The sequence below is a fragment of the Anser cygnoides genome, chromosome 16, assembly GCF_040182565.1.
Source record: "Anser cygnoides isolate HZ-2024a breed goose chromosome 16, Taihu_goose_T2T_genome, whole genome shotgun sequence".
NCBI classification, from domain to species: Eukaryota; Metazoa; Chordata; class Aves; order Anseriformes; family Anatidae; genus Anser; species Anser cygnoides.
This window is the reverse complement of record NC_089888.1, coordinates 1,337,539-1,351,574: the sequence shown is the minus strand read 5'-3', so window position 1 is coordinate 1,351,574 and position 14,036 is coordinate 1,337,539. Positions and strand designations below refer to the sequence as shown.

Here is a 14,036-nt window from a genome sequence, read left to right as displayed (position 1 = left end):
TCAAGCCGTCGCCAATAACCCAGCGTCTTTCTTCAAACGTGACGTGGAAGCACCTCCTCGGCGCCCGGGCGAGGAGGGAGGGCTGCGTCTGTGCCAGCATCGCACACTCCAGCCCCAGCCGCTCTTTGCAGCCCTCCGTAAAATTAACTCGAGGTGCGTTGCTGACCGTGCTGCCTTGCATGTTAACGCGCTGTCGCTAACGTTAGCTTGTTAGCTCTCGTGTTCGCAGCTGCTCGGTGCCGCCTCAGCCCCCAGGGGTGGCTGCATCTTGAGCCGTGCTTGGGGAGCGGGTTTGTGCCCGGCCACAAAGGGAGAGAGCGAGGAACGTGCCCGGGTCTGCTGCCCTGGGTGCCCAGCAGCCACCTCCGCCGGGCCCTGGGGCGGCTTTATGGTGCGAGCTGAGCTGAGCGGGCTGCAGGGTTGGTCTCCCGTCCCCACATTTCTCCGGCCTGCAGAGGAGGACCCCCACCTCCCCGCACCTCTCCTCTCTGGAGCACGGGCAGCAGAGCCCCCAGGAGCCCTGAGGCTCAGGCACGAGCCTGCAACCACCCCGGCTCGACGCAGGGCCCTCATCCTCTTCTCAAACCCTCTCCTCTCCCACATGCTCCCCCTCAGCTGCACGGCACCACGAACCCGCTGGGGTTAAGCGCTGCAGACAAAAGATTGTTTATCAGGACCCGACGCAGCCTCTCCCGGAGCTGGCTCGTTTTAATTAGCCTCATCAAAGCAGGCTGTGTCTCTCCCTCCTGAAAGGTTGCAGCGCATGATTAATGCAGGCGGCGGAAAGCAGCCGCCTCCCGCAGAGAGGAGCCCCTCTGATAAGGCCACAGCCGCTCCTTCTCCCCGCAGCACCCAGCATCTCAGCCCCACGCGATGAGGTCGGGGCTCCTTCTCCTGGGGGGAAGCTGTGGCCAGGCTCAGGCTGCCCCAGGAGCTAGGGAAACAGCAGGGACACAGCAGGAGCCTCACCCAGCTCCGGGTTGCTCTCCCCATCCCACCCGTGCTGTGAGAGCAGTCGCTGTCCGCTCCAGCCACCACCCATGGGCAGGTGGGACCGGCCACCAAAAGCCCTGGGGAGGTGCAGCACAGACCCTACGGGCCTGGGATCACACCAGCTCCTGCCAACGTGAGCCCTGGGGAGATGCAGGGGATGCTCCAGCTCCCCCAGTGCCAAATTTCTACAGTCGGTCCCTCCCTGCTCCCACCTGCACAGCCCGGGGTCGAACACGCTGCAACTCAGCTGTTATCAGCTGTGTTTGGAGGCAAAGGCAGTTTAAAAGGAAAAGCCTTTGGGGAAAAGGGAGAGACAGAGGGGAGCACTCCCCCGTTTTTATTTACGCCTTTGCAGCTGCACGCAGCGTAACAAGAGCGTTCAATACCCCGGAGAGCCAATTACCACGAGGAGAGCAGCCGGAACGAGGGCTGGGCCATTCTCCACTTAATTTTCTAAATACAGTCTACTCGTCTCGGAAACACGCTGCTGCTCAGGGGAAGAGACAAAGCGGGCTCCTAGCGTGAATCCAGCACCCCAGGGAGGGCAGGCACAGCCAGAGCAGAGCTCCCAGGGGCATCTTTGGGGCTCCCCTTCTCATAGGGGGAAAAGAGCGGAGGCCAGCTGGGACAGGGGGGTGACCCCCCAGCAAGTGCTAACGCAACATTGTTGTCAGGTTTTTATTTCAAACTCAAACGTCCTTCCAAGAAATCAAACCCCGAGAACAAAGCATGAACCCGGTGAGCTGCAGCCCCCAAACTACCTGGCACGGGGCGGGTTCCAGAAAGAGCAGCGGATCCCGAGCCGTGCAGATCTCACCCTTCCTCCCCGGGCTGTGTTTGGCGAGTGGCAGCAGAGTCCATCCAAGCAGAACCGCACCAGCCTCATGCCACGGGACTGACAGCAGGGAATCGTGTTCCTATACTGCCCTGCAGCAGAGCAAATCCCAAATCCTTCAGCTCCGCCAGGCCCAAACAGCCAGTGCTGGACCCGGCGGCCACGCTGGCACCAAGTCCCCTCCTTCCCACGGCAGCCCCACGCTGCCTGCCTGCAGGTTGGATGTGCAGCCCCGGGACTGAAGGACAGCGCGGCTGCAGGGGCCAGGCGAGGCCAGGAATTCCATCTCTCTCTTCTCATGCACATTAACGGCCTGGTGTTGGTGTTGTTACATCCAGCGGGCACGGCCATGCAAAGCTGATCTGAGCCGCTGCCAGGGGTCTGCCCACAGAGACCCCGTGGGACAGGCTTTAGGCCTTCACGATGATCAGCTCCTTGCTCAGATAAAAAGCACAAGAAAAAACACCTCCGCATGGGGAACCCGTTCCCTCCCTATCACCAACTGCACGTGTAACCCCAGCAGCGAAAGCGATGCCACCCCAAAGAAACAGAGGAGGGAACCTGAGAGCCCGGGGCCGCTCTCAGCACGCCACACCGCTCCCCACGCTGCACCCTCGGAGGAGCACAGAAAGAAACAGACCTACTGCCCCCTCTTCTGTTCTGCACATACGGACACCTTTATAGCCGGGCTGAAGCACGGGAACGTGGCCCCGAGTGAGGAGAGGAAAAACGCTGCTGAAAAGATCAAAGTCCACCAAAGAGGGAAACGAAGAGGGGAAAGTGCTCCTGCTCCCCGGGAGACTGCTCTGGCTGCAGCCAGCTGAGAAACCACTTGGTGAGTCCTCACATGAACATGTCGTCATAGCCCGGAGGGGGGAGGTGGTCAGGATCTGGCCTGGAAAGGAATTCGGAGCAGAGTCAGACCAGGAGCAAGAGCACAACCCTGGGAGGAGGAGGAGGAGAGCCTGGGGCAGACGGGAGAGCGTGCTGTGGTACCGCAGCAGCTGCCCAGGCGTGGCCAAACACCTACCTGCCCCTGCCAGCCCCTACGGGGCCAAAGGGGTCGAATCTGGCTCCTGGTGGAACTGCTCCCGGGGGAAGGCGGCTGGGCAGGCCTGTCGACGGGTCAATGCCCGGCTGCCGGTACCCGGACCGGAGAGGATCGAAGATCATTCCCCCGCTCCGACCTCTGGGGAGAGGAAAGGCAGAGAGGGAGATGAGACTGGCACCGAAGAGCAAAGCTCTCCTCCTGCAGCCCTGCCCGCGCTGTGCCACAAGCAGCGCTCGGGGGCAGGATGCGAACCGTAGCTCAGCATCGTGCCGAGGTGGGAGGCTGCCCGCAGCGCACACGCCCGAGCCGGAGCACCAGCAAGCATCCAGGTCCAAGGCACCGCTGTGCCAGCAACCCCTCACGGAAACGCGCAGAGGGAAGCACCAGTGTGTGCTCGCCTGCCAGAATAAACACTCGGGTTTCCCTGCGCGTCCCCCGGCTGCTGGGCGAGGGGGCTCGCTTCTGCTTCCCTCTTCCCCCAGCTCCTTCAAGGAGCATCAGGGCAGTGCCTGATGAATCCCCGAGGAGCTGCTGACCGTGCCGGGGGAAACACCAGAGCTGCTGGCCCTTGTGCAGCGCTGCAAGGGCTGGCAGCCCCGGCCGGGGCTCCCGCGAGCCTTTCCAGAGCGCTGCCTGGAAGTCATTTGCTGACCACGGCGGCTCCTCGGAGCTGCCCCACGCTGCGAGTGCCATTCCTCATAGTCGGCTTTGTGCAAACTCAGCTGGAGCCTCTGGACACCGCTGCCATCATACAAGTCATTAACAACTGCGCTAATGAGTTCCATTACGCCAGGCTGGCTGCCCAGAGCGCCCCGGGACAGCCAGGCCCCACGAGCATATGCCTGGGAGCCTGGGTCTCCAGCCCCAGCGCTGGCAGGTGTCAGCACACAAATCTGCTTCCATTTACCGTCTTTTTTGTCCTTTTTACAGAGAAACTTCTGATGAAGGGCTGGAGGCGGCGAGAGAACAGGGTCCCCCCCACAACCAAACCCCCTCTCCTCATGCTATCGGGTTTCCTTCCAGCCACCCAGGCTCCAGGCCTCTCCCTCCAGCAGGGCAGGACGTTTCTAGCTGGCCCTTTTCTAGCCAAACCCGCGGAGAACCAAGTCTTGCAAGAGGGGAAAAAATGCGATCCCCACAGGAGCATGGTTCCAAAGAGGACTCCCCTGGGCTGCAGGGCACTTTGCAACAATTCCAGGGACCGTTTTCTGTCTGAGTACGTGCTTTTAACTGGAATGGCAGATGACAGGTTCTCCTCGCCCACCCAAACCAAAGACCCAGCGACGGATCTGTGAAGATGAGTCCCCCACACAGCCTGGGTGGAAGCAGGGCTTCCTCCAGCATCCCTGCTCTCGAGCGCCTCAGAAGAGCCTGGAGGCTCCCAACCAGGACTCGGCAATCTGTGGATTTAAGCCTCCCCTTCTCCAGACTGCTGGGCTGTAGACGCAGCAGCTGGTAACATTTTGAATTAGAGGCTTACATTCACTTAACGACGTATTCAGCTTTGATTTACTGAAGGAATTAGTGCATGTTAAATGAATACAGGCTGATTATTAAACAGACGCAGATTGCAACCTATCATCTATGCAAGCGACGGGATCTTGTTACGGTATTAGAACCATATTGAGGTTTAGAAACCGTCAATCGGCCCCTCGCAATTTGCGCTGAGGAACTGTCCCGCTGCCGCCCGCACTCGGAGACACTTCGCGGGATGCCTGAGCCAGCCCCATGCTGGGGGACCCCAGCTGCCTGAGGAACGGCCCCAACCTCCCCCACCCTTCCCGAGGGCAAAGTGGGGGACGCTTCTCTTCCCAGGCACGCAAAGCACCGCTTCTCCCAGCCACACTCACCCGAAAGGGTCCAGGTCTTCCCCACCAACAGCAAAGGGGTTCAACGGACGAGGCCTGAAACGGAGCACACAGTGAGCGAGACTGTCGGTGAGGGGCTGACCGGCCCCACGGCGCCGCCAGGAGCGAGCACGCAGGCAGGGCAGCGCCGGCAGCGTGTCTGACGGTGCTGTGCTTACGGGTGCTTTCCCAACAGCAAGAGCAGCGGCTCTGCACAGCAGGACCCAAAGGTCCTTGGGACCCGTGGGACCGAGCGGGCGCTGGGAGCCCGGACACAGCAATCCCTGCCCCGCGGTGCAGGCGGGTGTGGATGTCGGTGCGCACGGCAGGCTCGCAGGAAGCTTGCTGAGATGAAGGGAGCCCTGCTGCTCCCACCGCTCCGGGCTGCGGCTGCCTGTGGATGCTGGCAGTTTCCATGCCGAGCAGTGCCGGGCTAGGCCAGGCTCTCCAGCGTGTCCCAGCCAGCCACACAATGACAGTCCCGCTTCCAGGAGCATGGAGACTTTGGGGTTGGCGAGCCTGCAGCCAGCTGTCACAACTCCTTGCCAGCAGTATGTGCCAATAACATGGTTTCGGAGCCATGCCCAGCTCCAGCCTGTCTGCCCACGGGCGTGCGGGGCCTCCCCAGGGAGCATCTTGCACCCTGAGCACCAGCAGACAGCAGCGGGGCTGAAGAAACAAGAGGTGCCATACAAGGCAGAAGCCACAGCCGGTTCCCGAGGGACAGTGGAGCCACCGCAGCGTCTCTGACTTGCGGCCAAAAGGGATTACAGCTTGTGAGGGAAGAGAGGGGGGAACCTGCCCGTCACATATGAGGCACGGCCGGGCACAAAGGGGCCAAGGAGGGATGATGGAGTGGGTGCTACGTGTCCCCTTTCCTCGGCTTTGCCAGAGGAAAGAGGCACTCCCTCCCAGAGGCGGCCTGGCCCCCCGACAGCCCCACTGCTGTCCCCAGTCCACCAGTCCCTGAGCCCCGATGGTCCCTCAACCCGCACGGACAAGGGCCTCCCTCCTTCCACCCCACACCTTCCCAAGGGAGGGCAAAGCCAGCTCCTGAACTGGCCATCCCTCAGCGGGCAGCTTAAATCAAAGCAAAGCTGGCCGGCAAGCCTGAGACCGGCTGGGGAGGGTTTGGGGTGGGGAACGAAGGGGGATCCATCTGGGCGAGATGGGAACTGGAGGTGAAGTTTGTGCCGCGATCATCAGTGGCCACGTTCTTTTCCTGACTTACCAGGACGGTGCTCTCGTGCCTGCAGGCTGCCGGGGAGGAGCCCTGAGGGGGTCGTAATCCTTGGGCAAGACAGGGTCCTTCTCTGCCTCGGGCTCCTTCTTGTCCTTTTCCGCAGGGCCTCCGAGGGGAGCGATGATACCCGAAGCAATCTTTGTCCTCAGCTCCTCCATGTTCTTGTACACCCTGCGGGGACGAGAGGCGAGGCAGTGGGATGGGGAGGCCACAGCACCCGGGTGTGAGGGTGCTGGACGGGCTGCGGCAGGGGTGGTGAGGGGATGGCCGTGCCCAAAGCGTCCCTGGCACAAAACGTGCCCCCAGCTGGCAGCGTGGAGGGGATGGGAAGGGGCAACAGCACACAGCAGCTCTGAGGCCCCAGCCCCATCTGAGAGGGCGGAGGTGCCTGCACCCAGCGCAGACAGGCAGTCAGTGCTCTGGAAATAAAAGCACCGGGCTGGCCACAGCCCGTTCACAGGTGGCGTGGCTGTCCCCTGGGCTATGACCCAGGACCCCACTGCCTCCTAAATCTCTTTTGCTTGCCAGCAGCTCACAGGGAGCGAGCTCCGGCTGCATTTCAGGGCAGGCTGCTCTGCCTCTGGATTTGTACAGGACAGAAAAGTCCTCCAGACTCCTCGTAGCCTGGTCTCTGATTTCATCTGCCCCCCTCCCTACGCTGGTGGGACTTTTTCTCCTGCAGAAAATGCCAGGGAACTGCGATTACTTGTGGAAATCATCCAGGTGCTCTGGGTTGACGTAGTCGGCCACCGCCAAGGTCACGTCCGCCACCTTCTGAGAAGTGCGATCCTGGCAAAAGACAGGGGAAGCAAAGAGTCAGCAGCCAGGCAAAGCTGGGCCTAAGGCAGGGAGCAGGCACAGCCACAGGCAGGGGCTCAGGACATGAGGAACGAGCTCGCCTTTTTCCTGCCCACGTCCCTGTGCAGTGCCTGAATCATAGAAGCAAACAAACTGCAGCGTACATCAAGGCTCTCCCTGCTTGCTCCCCCAGCCCGGAATGCAAAGATGAAAGACCAAAATCTCATGGCACAGCCAGAGACAAGAGGCTGTGACATAGGGCAAAAATATCCTGGGCATATGCTTGTTGGGAAGTGGTTCGCAAACACATCCCCAGCTGGAAAAGGGATGCAAAAAGGGCAACTCCCAGGCCAGAGTTGGTGTCCCTGCCCATGGCAGGAGAGTTGGAATTAGATGATCTTTAAGGTCCCTTCCAACCCAAAGCATTCTGTGACACTATTTTAAAAATAATAATAATAAATAAATAAAAAAAAAGAGCATGCAAGGCAAACCGCATTTGTGACCAATGCGATCGTGTTTGACCAGCTTCGCACTGGGCTACATCTGCTGTGGCAGCTCTGCAGCCCTACCAGCTCCTGATTCTACCCCATCCAAACATCCCCCAGGGACAAATGCCGCTCTAAGGCAGAACAAATAAGAGCAAAACATTTAAGAAATTGGCTCTGTATTTTTTCACGTATTTTGGACAGCAGCAGACACAACACCTGAAGGACGCCAATTCCCGCAACGACCAGCCCAGGTACTCACCATGACATTGACGATCATACTGTCCTCCACCATGATGGCCTTAAGCAGCAGCTCACGGGCATCATCTGTGGACTTGTAGCGCAGCGTGTACACCTCCTTGTTGGCTTCCCAGCCAGCGGGCAGCAGCTCCGACTTTCTTTCATCGGGACGTGGCTACAACAGGACAGACATGCTGCTGAGACCCAGCCCACCAGCTGGAACAGGAGGGGGCACAACCACCGCTTGTAGAATAGGAAGCAACAAAGACCCAGACCAGGGGATGATGCTGTTTGTCACCTGGCACCCTGCAGCTCCCCAGCATGGGGTGGCTGTCACCCTGTTTGTCCCAGCCCCGCAGCAAAGCAGCTAGAGGATGGCACTGCCCCAAAACGTCCCCTCCCCAGGTAGTGGGGGGCTTCTCTGCCAAACCACTGCCCTGCAGTCCACCACTGCCCCCCGTACCACATCAGGCACCCTCCTGGCAACCCCCACACCAGGCTCCTGACCCCCTATCCCCCACCTCAGCAACAGGACACCCACGGCAGCCATCTCCCCCCAACTACCCCCCTCCCTGGCATCCCACTGAGACCCCCCCAGCCCTGACCCAGCAGCGAACCCCTGCAGCCCCGTCCCCCCACCCCAACACTGCACCGAACCCCCAGCTTTGCCAGTGGGGTCCCCACCACCACCACCACCACCCCGACCCCTCGCTGTACCCCCCCACCACCGGGACACCCCCCAGCAACACCCCAGAGCCGCACCCCCCAGCCCCAGACCCCTCCGGTACCGACACAACCCCCAGCGCCCTCCCCGACCGCGGCCGCCGGGCAGGGCCGAGCGTCGGCGGCGAGCGGCGCTAGGAAAGACCGAGGCTCGGCGGGGCCTAGCGGGGCCTGCACAGCGGCCGGCCGGGGACGGGCGGCCCGGCCCTGCCCGTACCTGCTCCCCGGCGCCGAGGCAGCGGTAGCCGTGCCGGACCAGCTCCCAGTGGAGGCCGCAGAGCAGCGCATCCTGCGGCCGGGACACGGCGGCCCGGGCCGAGGCGTACAGCGCCTCCAGCCCCGCCATGGCCGCGCTGCACCGAGGAGGCGCGGCCGGGCCGGGCCCCCGCCCTCCGCCGGGCCGGGCCGGGGCTGCGAACCCCGGCTGAGCCCGAATCGGGCCGGGCCGGGCCGGGCCGACCCTCACTAGGGGGCCCCCGTCCCCTGCTTTAAGCCCCGGGGCTGATGTGAAATGGCAGCCGCAGGGAGCGAGGCGCGAGCAGCGCTGCTGGGCCGGCCCTTCCCCGGCCCCAGCTGTGATATCAGAGCGTGGTTTGGGCTGGAAGAGGGTGTAGAGACCTCCCAGTGCCACCCTGCCGTGATCAGGGGCATCTGCCCCTCTGTCGGGTGTGCAAAGCCTCCTACAACCCGACTGTGAGCGCTTCAGGGATCCACAGCTGCCCTGTTCCAGCATCTCACCACCCTCAGAGTGTAAAGCTTTTTCCATATGCTCAATCTGAATCTCCCCTCTTTCACCTCAAAACCATTTCCCCTTGCCCTGTCACAACTGGCCCTGGCAAAGTCTTGCTCCATCTTTCATACAAGCCCCCTCTATATATTGGAAGGCTGCAATAATGTCAGCTTGGAGACTTCTCATCTCCTGGCCAAACAACCCCAGCTCTCCTCAGTCTTTCTCCATGTTTGTGGCCTCCTCCGGACCCCCTCTATCAGGTCCGTGTCTCTCTTGGGCTGGGGCCCTGAGCTGGATGCAGTACGCCAGGTGGAGAGCGGAGCAGAAGGGGAGGATCACCTCCCTCGACCTGCTGGCCATGCTCCTTGTGCAGTCCGGGACACGGCTGGCTTTCTGGGCTGCAAGTGCACACTGCTGCCTCATAACCAATTTTTCACCCATCGGTAGCCCAAAGTTCCTCTTTGCAGGGCTGATCTTTGCAGGGAGGCTAGGGTTTTTATTCCCTGAGAAATTTAGCACTTCTGCATGCCGGGTCTGTGTCGTTGCTGCCTCTCGAGGCTGTGGATGTGGCAGGGCTCCGAGGGGTCTCCATGTGGTGGTACCAGCCTCACCGCCTGCTGTGAGCAGGAGGTGCCCGAAACAGCCTCACGGCTGGGAGATTTGCCTGGTTCCTGCTCGCAAACCCTGGTCTCTTCCTCACCAAGGATCAGCCTGTGACCAAAACATTTGCTGAACCAGTTATTAAAAATCTGGAAGAACCGGCGGCTGTGCTCACGTGCACGTCCCTATTGAGTATTTCCCTCAGCACCCGAAGGGACCAAAAGTGCGATCAGCTAATGACAGTGTTATTTTCATTCTTTCCACATCTCCTTTCCCTGTTTATAACACTTGAGTTCTCGTTAAAGTTGCCACTGAGCTGTAGTCAGGGGCTCTGTTTCCTGGCCCCGCTGTGGCCTGGGGCTGGAGCCGGTGTCTCTGGCGTGTCCTCGATGCGGGTGGCAGGAGGCTGGGGCTGGAGTGGTCCTGGATGAAGCAGCCTCATGCCAGGGAAAGGCATCATCTGCTGCTTTCCCAATCTGAGATCTAGCTCCTTTGGGGATGCTCTGATTCATCTTGACTTCATTATGCATCTATTAATTAACTCACACTGTCCGCTCTTTCCATTTCCCCCTCAAGAAGTCACTGAAGCTGAACAATTGACCACAGACCGTCCTCACTGCTCAGCGCTGCCCATTCCCGTGAATCATTTCCCTGGTGGCTGTGGAAACGTTGCACCTCTTGCTAATGCCCCCGTCAGTCCCGGCTCCGCAGAAGACACCCATAGCAGGGAAGCCAAGAGAGCCGAGCTGGCCAGGTGGGAATTGGCAGGAAATTAGCACTGATTTCCACAGAGCCAGGGCTTCGTTAGGGGAATGGGGGACTCAGCTCCTGCTTTGCTCATTTGTGAGATGATAGGGTGAGTGTGGGGAACAGGACGCATTTTGTAGGGCCGTCAGCCCCATACGGCCCTGGTGCCTGTATGAGCTGGGCAGGAGCTGCAGGAGCCCTGTCCTGAGCCCTGGAGAGCCTCGTGGGGTGATGGGCACAACGGACCGGGTGCCAAGCCAGCCATGGGGACATAGGGACACAGGGACACGGGCTCGGTGCAGCTGGACTTCTCTGCCCCTTGCTCTGGGAGCGGGCCCTGGAGGGTGGGCAGCTCCTGGGGGCTCGGAGCTCTCCTGGGCATGGGCAGGCTGAATCCCTCTGGGGGCAGCTTGAGAATCACAGAATCATCTAGGTTGGAAGAAACCTCCAAGATCACCGAGTCCAACCTCTGACCTAACAAGTCCTCCACTAAACCATATCACTAAGATATGAGCAATTATATCCCTAAGATATTGAGCAATGCAGTCCCACGGATGTGTCTGCTTCATCTGATCGGGATTCGATGAGAAGAGCAGGAAATGCTGGAGCTGGGACTTTTCCATTGCGGGGCCTGTGATTCACGGCCGCCGGCAGGATGGGGACCTGGTGCCAGTCCCCAGGTTGGTGCATCCATGCTGATGGAGGCTAGCCGGGCGCATGCAGACATTAAGCGACTTTCTGGCTCCATTTTGTCCGGCAGATCTTCTAGCGGGGATGAAGGCTGAGACCCTCTCCACCCTCACACCGACCTGGGGCATGGCCTCCTGCATCCCCATGGGTGGCAGCCCTGCTGGACCACACACGAGGGGTGACTGGGGATGTCCTGGGGAGCTGCAGGAGCAGGGCCAAGACCCCCAAGCAGCCCCCCGATGGGGTACAGCGGGATGCCCTCCGTGCATCCCCTCCCCAGGGCCGGATCCCCGCTGTGCCTGAGCCCATGCCCGGGGCTGGCTGCCACTAAATCAGAGCTGCCCCTGCTGAGCCCATGGTGCCCGGCCCCCTCGTTCCTCCTCTGCCCCAGAGTCTGGCTCACTGCAGCTCGCTGATGATGAAAACCGCTGGCCACATGAAAGTGGCTCCCCTAACGCAAGTCTCGCAGCCTGCAAGCTATGTGGGAGGCAGCGGACAGCACAGCCTCGGCTGGGATGCGGCAGCCAAGTCGTTAATGAGGTGACGAGGATTGCAGAGCCGGCTCATTAGTGCTGCAAGGCAAGCACGTCACGTTGGCTGCCGCAAATGCTGGGGCTGGCGTTGGAGCAGGAGAGGTGGCCGGCGGCTCCGCACCGCATCCTCTCTGTGGGCTGGTGGGGCAGAGCTGGGATCAAGAGCCATGTGAAGCCCCCGGAGCAGCCAGCACCCTGTGCACATCACACGTGTTCATCAGGACCCGTGCCTGGCTCTGGCAGCAGCCGGTACCAACTGCTCCTGGTGCTGGAAATGCAGAGGAGCCTCGTGTGGCCCTTCTCCTCCCTCTCTAACCCAGGAGCTGCAGCCACGGGGCCGTGCAGCCCGTGGAGAGCTGCTCTCGGCAGGACCTGGGCCTCGTGGCGGAGGGAGAGGAGGCAGGAGCCGGCCGGGCACCAGCAGGTGGAGGGATGCATCAGCCGGGGCTCACCTCCGTCACACAAACCACAGCCTCCCCTGACCTTCATACTTTCCCACTGCCTCACTGCTCCCGGTGGATGCGCCCACTGCAATGTCGTAACGAGGAGGAGAGGAAACCGATTTCCCAATCGCCTGCAGCCCATGAGCCCTCCGTGCTGGGAATGGCAGCCAGCACGGCCAGGGTGGCTGGCTCACCGGCGTGCCGTGCCGTGCCGTGCCGTGACGTGCTGCACTGCCCCACGCTGGGCCACGTGCACCAGCCGTGGCACGGGGCCTGGCAGGAGAAGGCAGCAAGGGGCCATGGCCAATTCCTGGCGGAGATTCCCGCGAACAGCCGCGGCGGCACCGCAGGCGTCGCGAGCTGCTGTCATTTGAGAGCTTCGGCCCGCCCTTGGGTCAGCGCGCTGTTTATCCGTTCTGTGGATGAGAAAACCACTGCACATCACCTGGCCGAGGCCGAGCAGGGCTGGGTGCTGGGGGATGGCTCCTGCCGGGTGCCCCCACGTGGCTCCGTGCGGACGGCGCCTCCCCGGCAAGCAGCCCAAGGGACGGGATCCCCGCTGCTGAGCCTGCAGCACTGAGCAGCCCTCCTCCAAGCGGCTGTGCTCAGCCACCCATCACCTACTGGCACGAAAGGAGCCACCAGAAGGTGGCCAAAATCGCCGTGCCAAAGAGCGTAGGATGGGACGGGGCACCGGTGGCTCACGCTCCTGGAATTAGTTTCGCCCTTCACTTTCTTCCTTCGTTTCCTTGAGAGGGGAGGTAGTCGCTCCATGAAAATTTGTCCTCCTCTCTATTTCCCCCAAATTCCAGGGAAAGATGACACCGAGGCAGGAGAAAGGAGGTTTTTCTCTGCGGAAGAAATTCAAACCACATGCGGGCGGGTTCGCCGCAGGAGCAGGAGGAGGGACCAGGCTGCGGGAGAGCAGGCTCTTGACAGCAATGTGAAACGTAAAGTCAATTAGCACTTTCAGGACTCTGAACACGCTTGAGTGCAGTGTTTCAAGCAGGCATAATCCCTGTCTGAGGGATGCTGCCAATAGGCTTTGAAAATAATTAGGAAGCCCAGAGCCCCAGTGCTTCCCAGAAAAGCCTGTTAGCTCTGCGGTGGAAACCTTGCTTGCAGGGAGCGCATCGCGCAAACACAGTCGTGACTCATCAGCTGGAACTGAACTCGATTTTTGGGAGGTTAACTTGCTGGAGTCCTAATGAGCGTTATCCCAGATGGGGCTCCTGTGCTCCCCGTGCCTGCCTTAATTCTAGGGATGCCCCACGCACCTGAGAGGAGCTGGGGCAGTTTTGTGGGACGCGTTTCATCCAGAGATACAAACACCCCTCCCGAGGGGCAGCAGGGATGGGGAAACTGAGGCACGGTGCTGTTCCAGCACCTGACCTGGCAGCCCGGAGGGCAGCAGCAACCTCAGCCCCCCGACGCCCCCGCCTGCAGCCCGGGCAGCCGCCACCATCCTCCTCCTGCTCTCGGGGGACCTCGACCATAGATCCGCACAGCTTGGGACAGGCTTTGGAGGAGGAAAACAAGGCCATCAATCACCCTTGCTTCACTGCAGCCCCAGCCCGCAGGCAGGGCCGGCTCCCATTGTGCACAGCCGGGACCCCCCGCATCAAAGCGGCCCCGGAGGGCAGCGCCCTGCCCGCCAGCTGCCGCCTGCGCTCCCCGCACCGCCTCTGCCCCGCGCGCTGCCCGCGGCCACGCCGGGCACCGGGGTGCGGAACCGGCGCCTGCTCGGCACGGCGGGGGATGCCCGAGGCCACCTCGCTTGGGGAGAGCATCGAAGGCAAGGGCAGAGGATGCTGCCGGGGAGCAGACCCCGCTATCTGCCCCTTCCCTCCGCGGGGCTGAGGAGGAGGAGGCTGCGGGCAGAGGTGCTGCCTGCGGGGGACGAGCCGGCCTCGGCCCCAGGCTGCCGTCGAGCTCGTCCCCGAGCGCTTTGGACGCCACGTGAAGGCCCCCGCTACCCTCACCAGAGCCTTCCCTTGGCAGTTTCTTCCATGACACACGGTGGTTGCTTCCCGCGGCTCTGCCCGGCGCTGCTGCAGACAGTACATTCGGTTTTGGAT

At 61.5% G+C, this 14,036-nt stretch overlaps 1 protein-coding gene across 1 annotated transcript; it reads right to left on the bottom strand.

Annotated features, from left to right (window-relative positions):
• Positions 1 to 1,657: 1,657 nt before the first annotated feature.
• On the bottom strand, positions 1,658 to 8,687 carry PSMF1 (proteasome inhibitor subunit 1). The gene is made up of 7 exons (XM_048074718.2): positions 8,433 to 8,687; positions 7,515 to 7,667; positions 6,676 to 6,758; positions 5,958 to 6,140; positions 4,730 to 4,783; positions 2,859 to 3,017; positions 1,658 to 2,723 (listed from the first exon to the last, which is right to left on the bottom strand). The coding sequence occupies exons 1-7, from the start codon at positions 8,559 to 8,561 to the stop codon at positions 2,672 to 2,674; spliced, it is 813 nt and encodes a 270-aa protein (XP_047930675.2). The 5' UTR covers positions 8,562 to 8,687; the 3' UTR covers positions 1,658 to 2,671.
• Between the last annotated feature and the right edge of the window lie 5,349 nt (positions 8,688 to 14,036).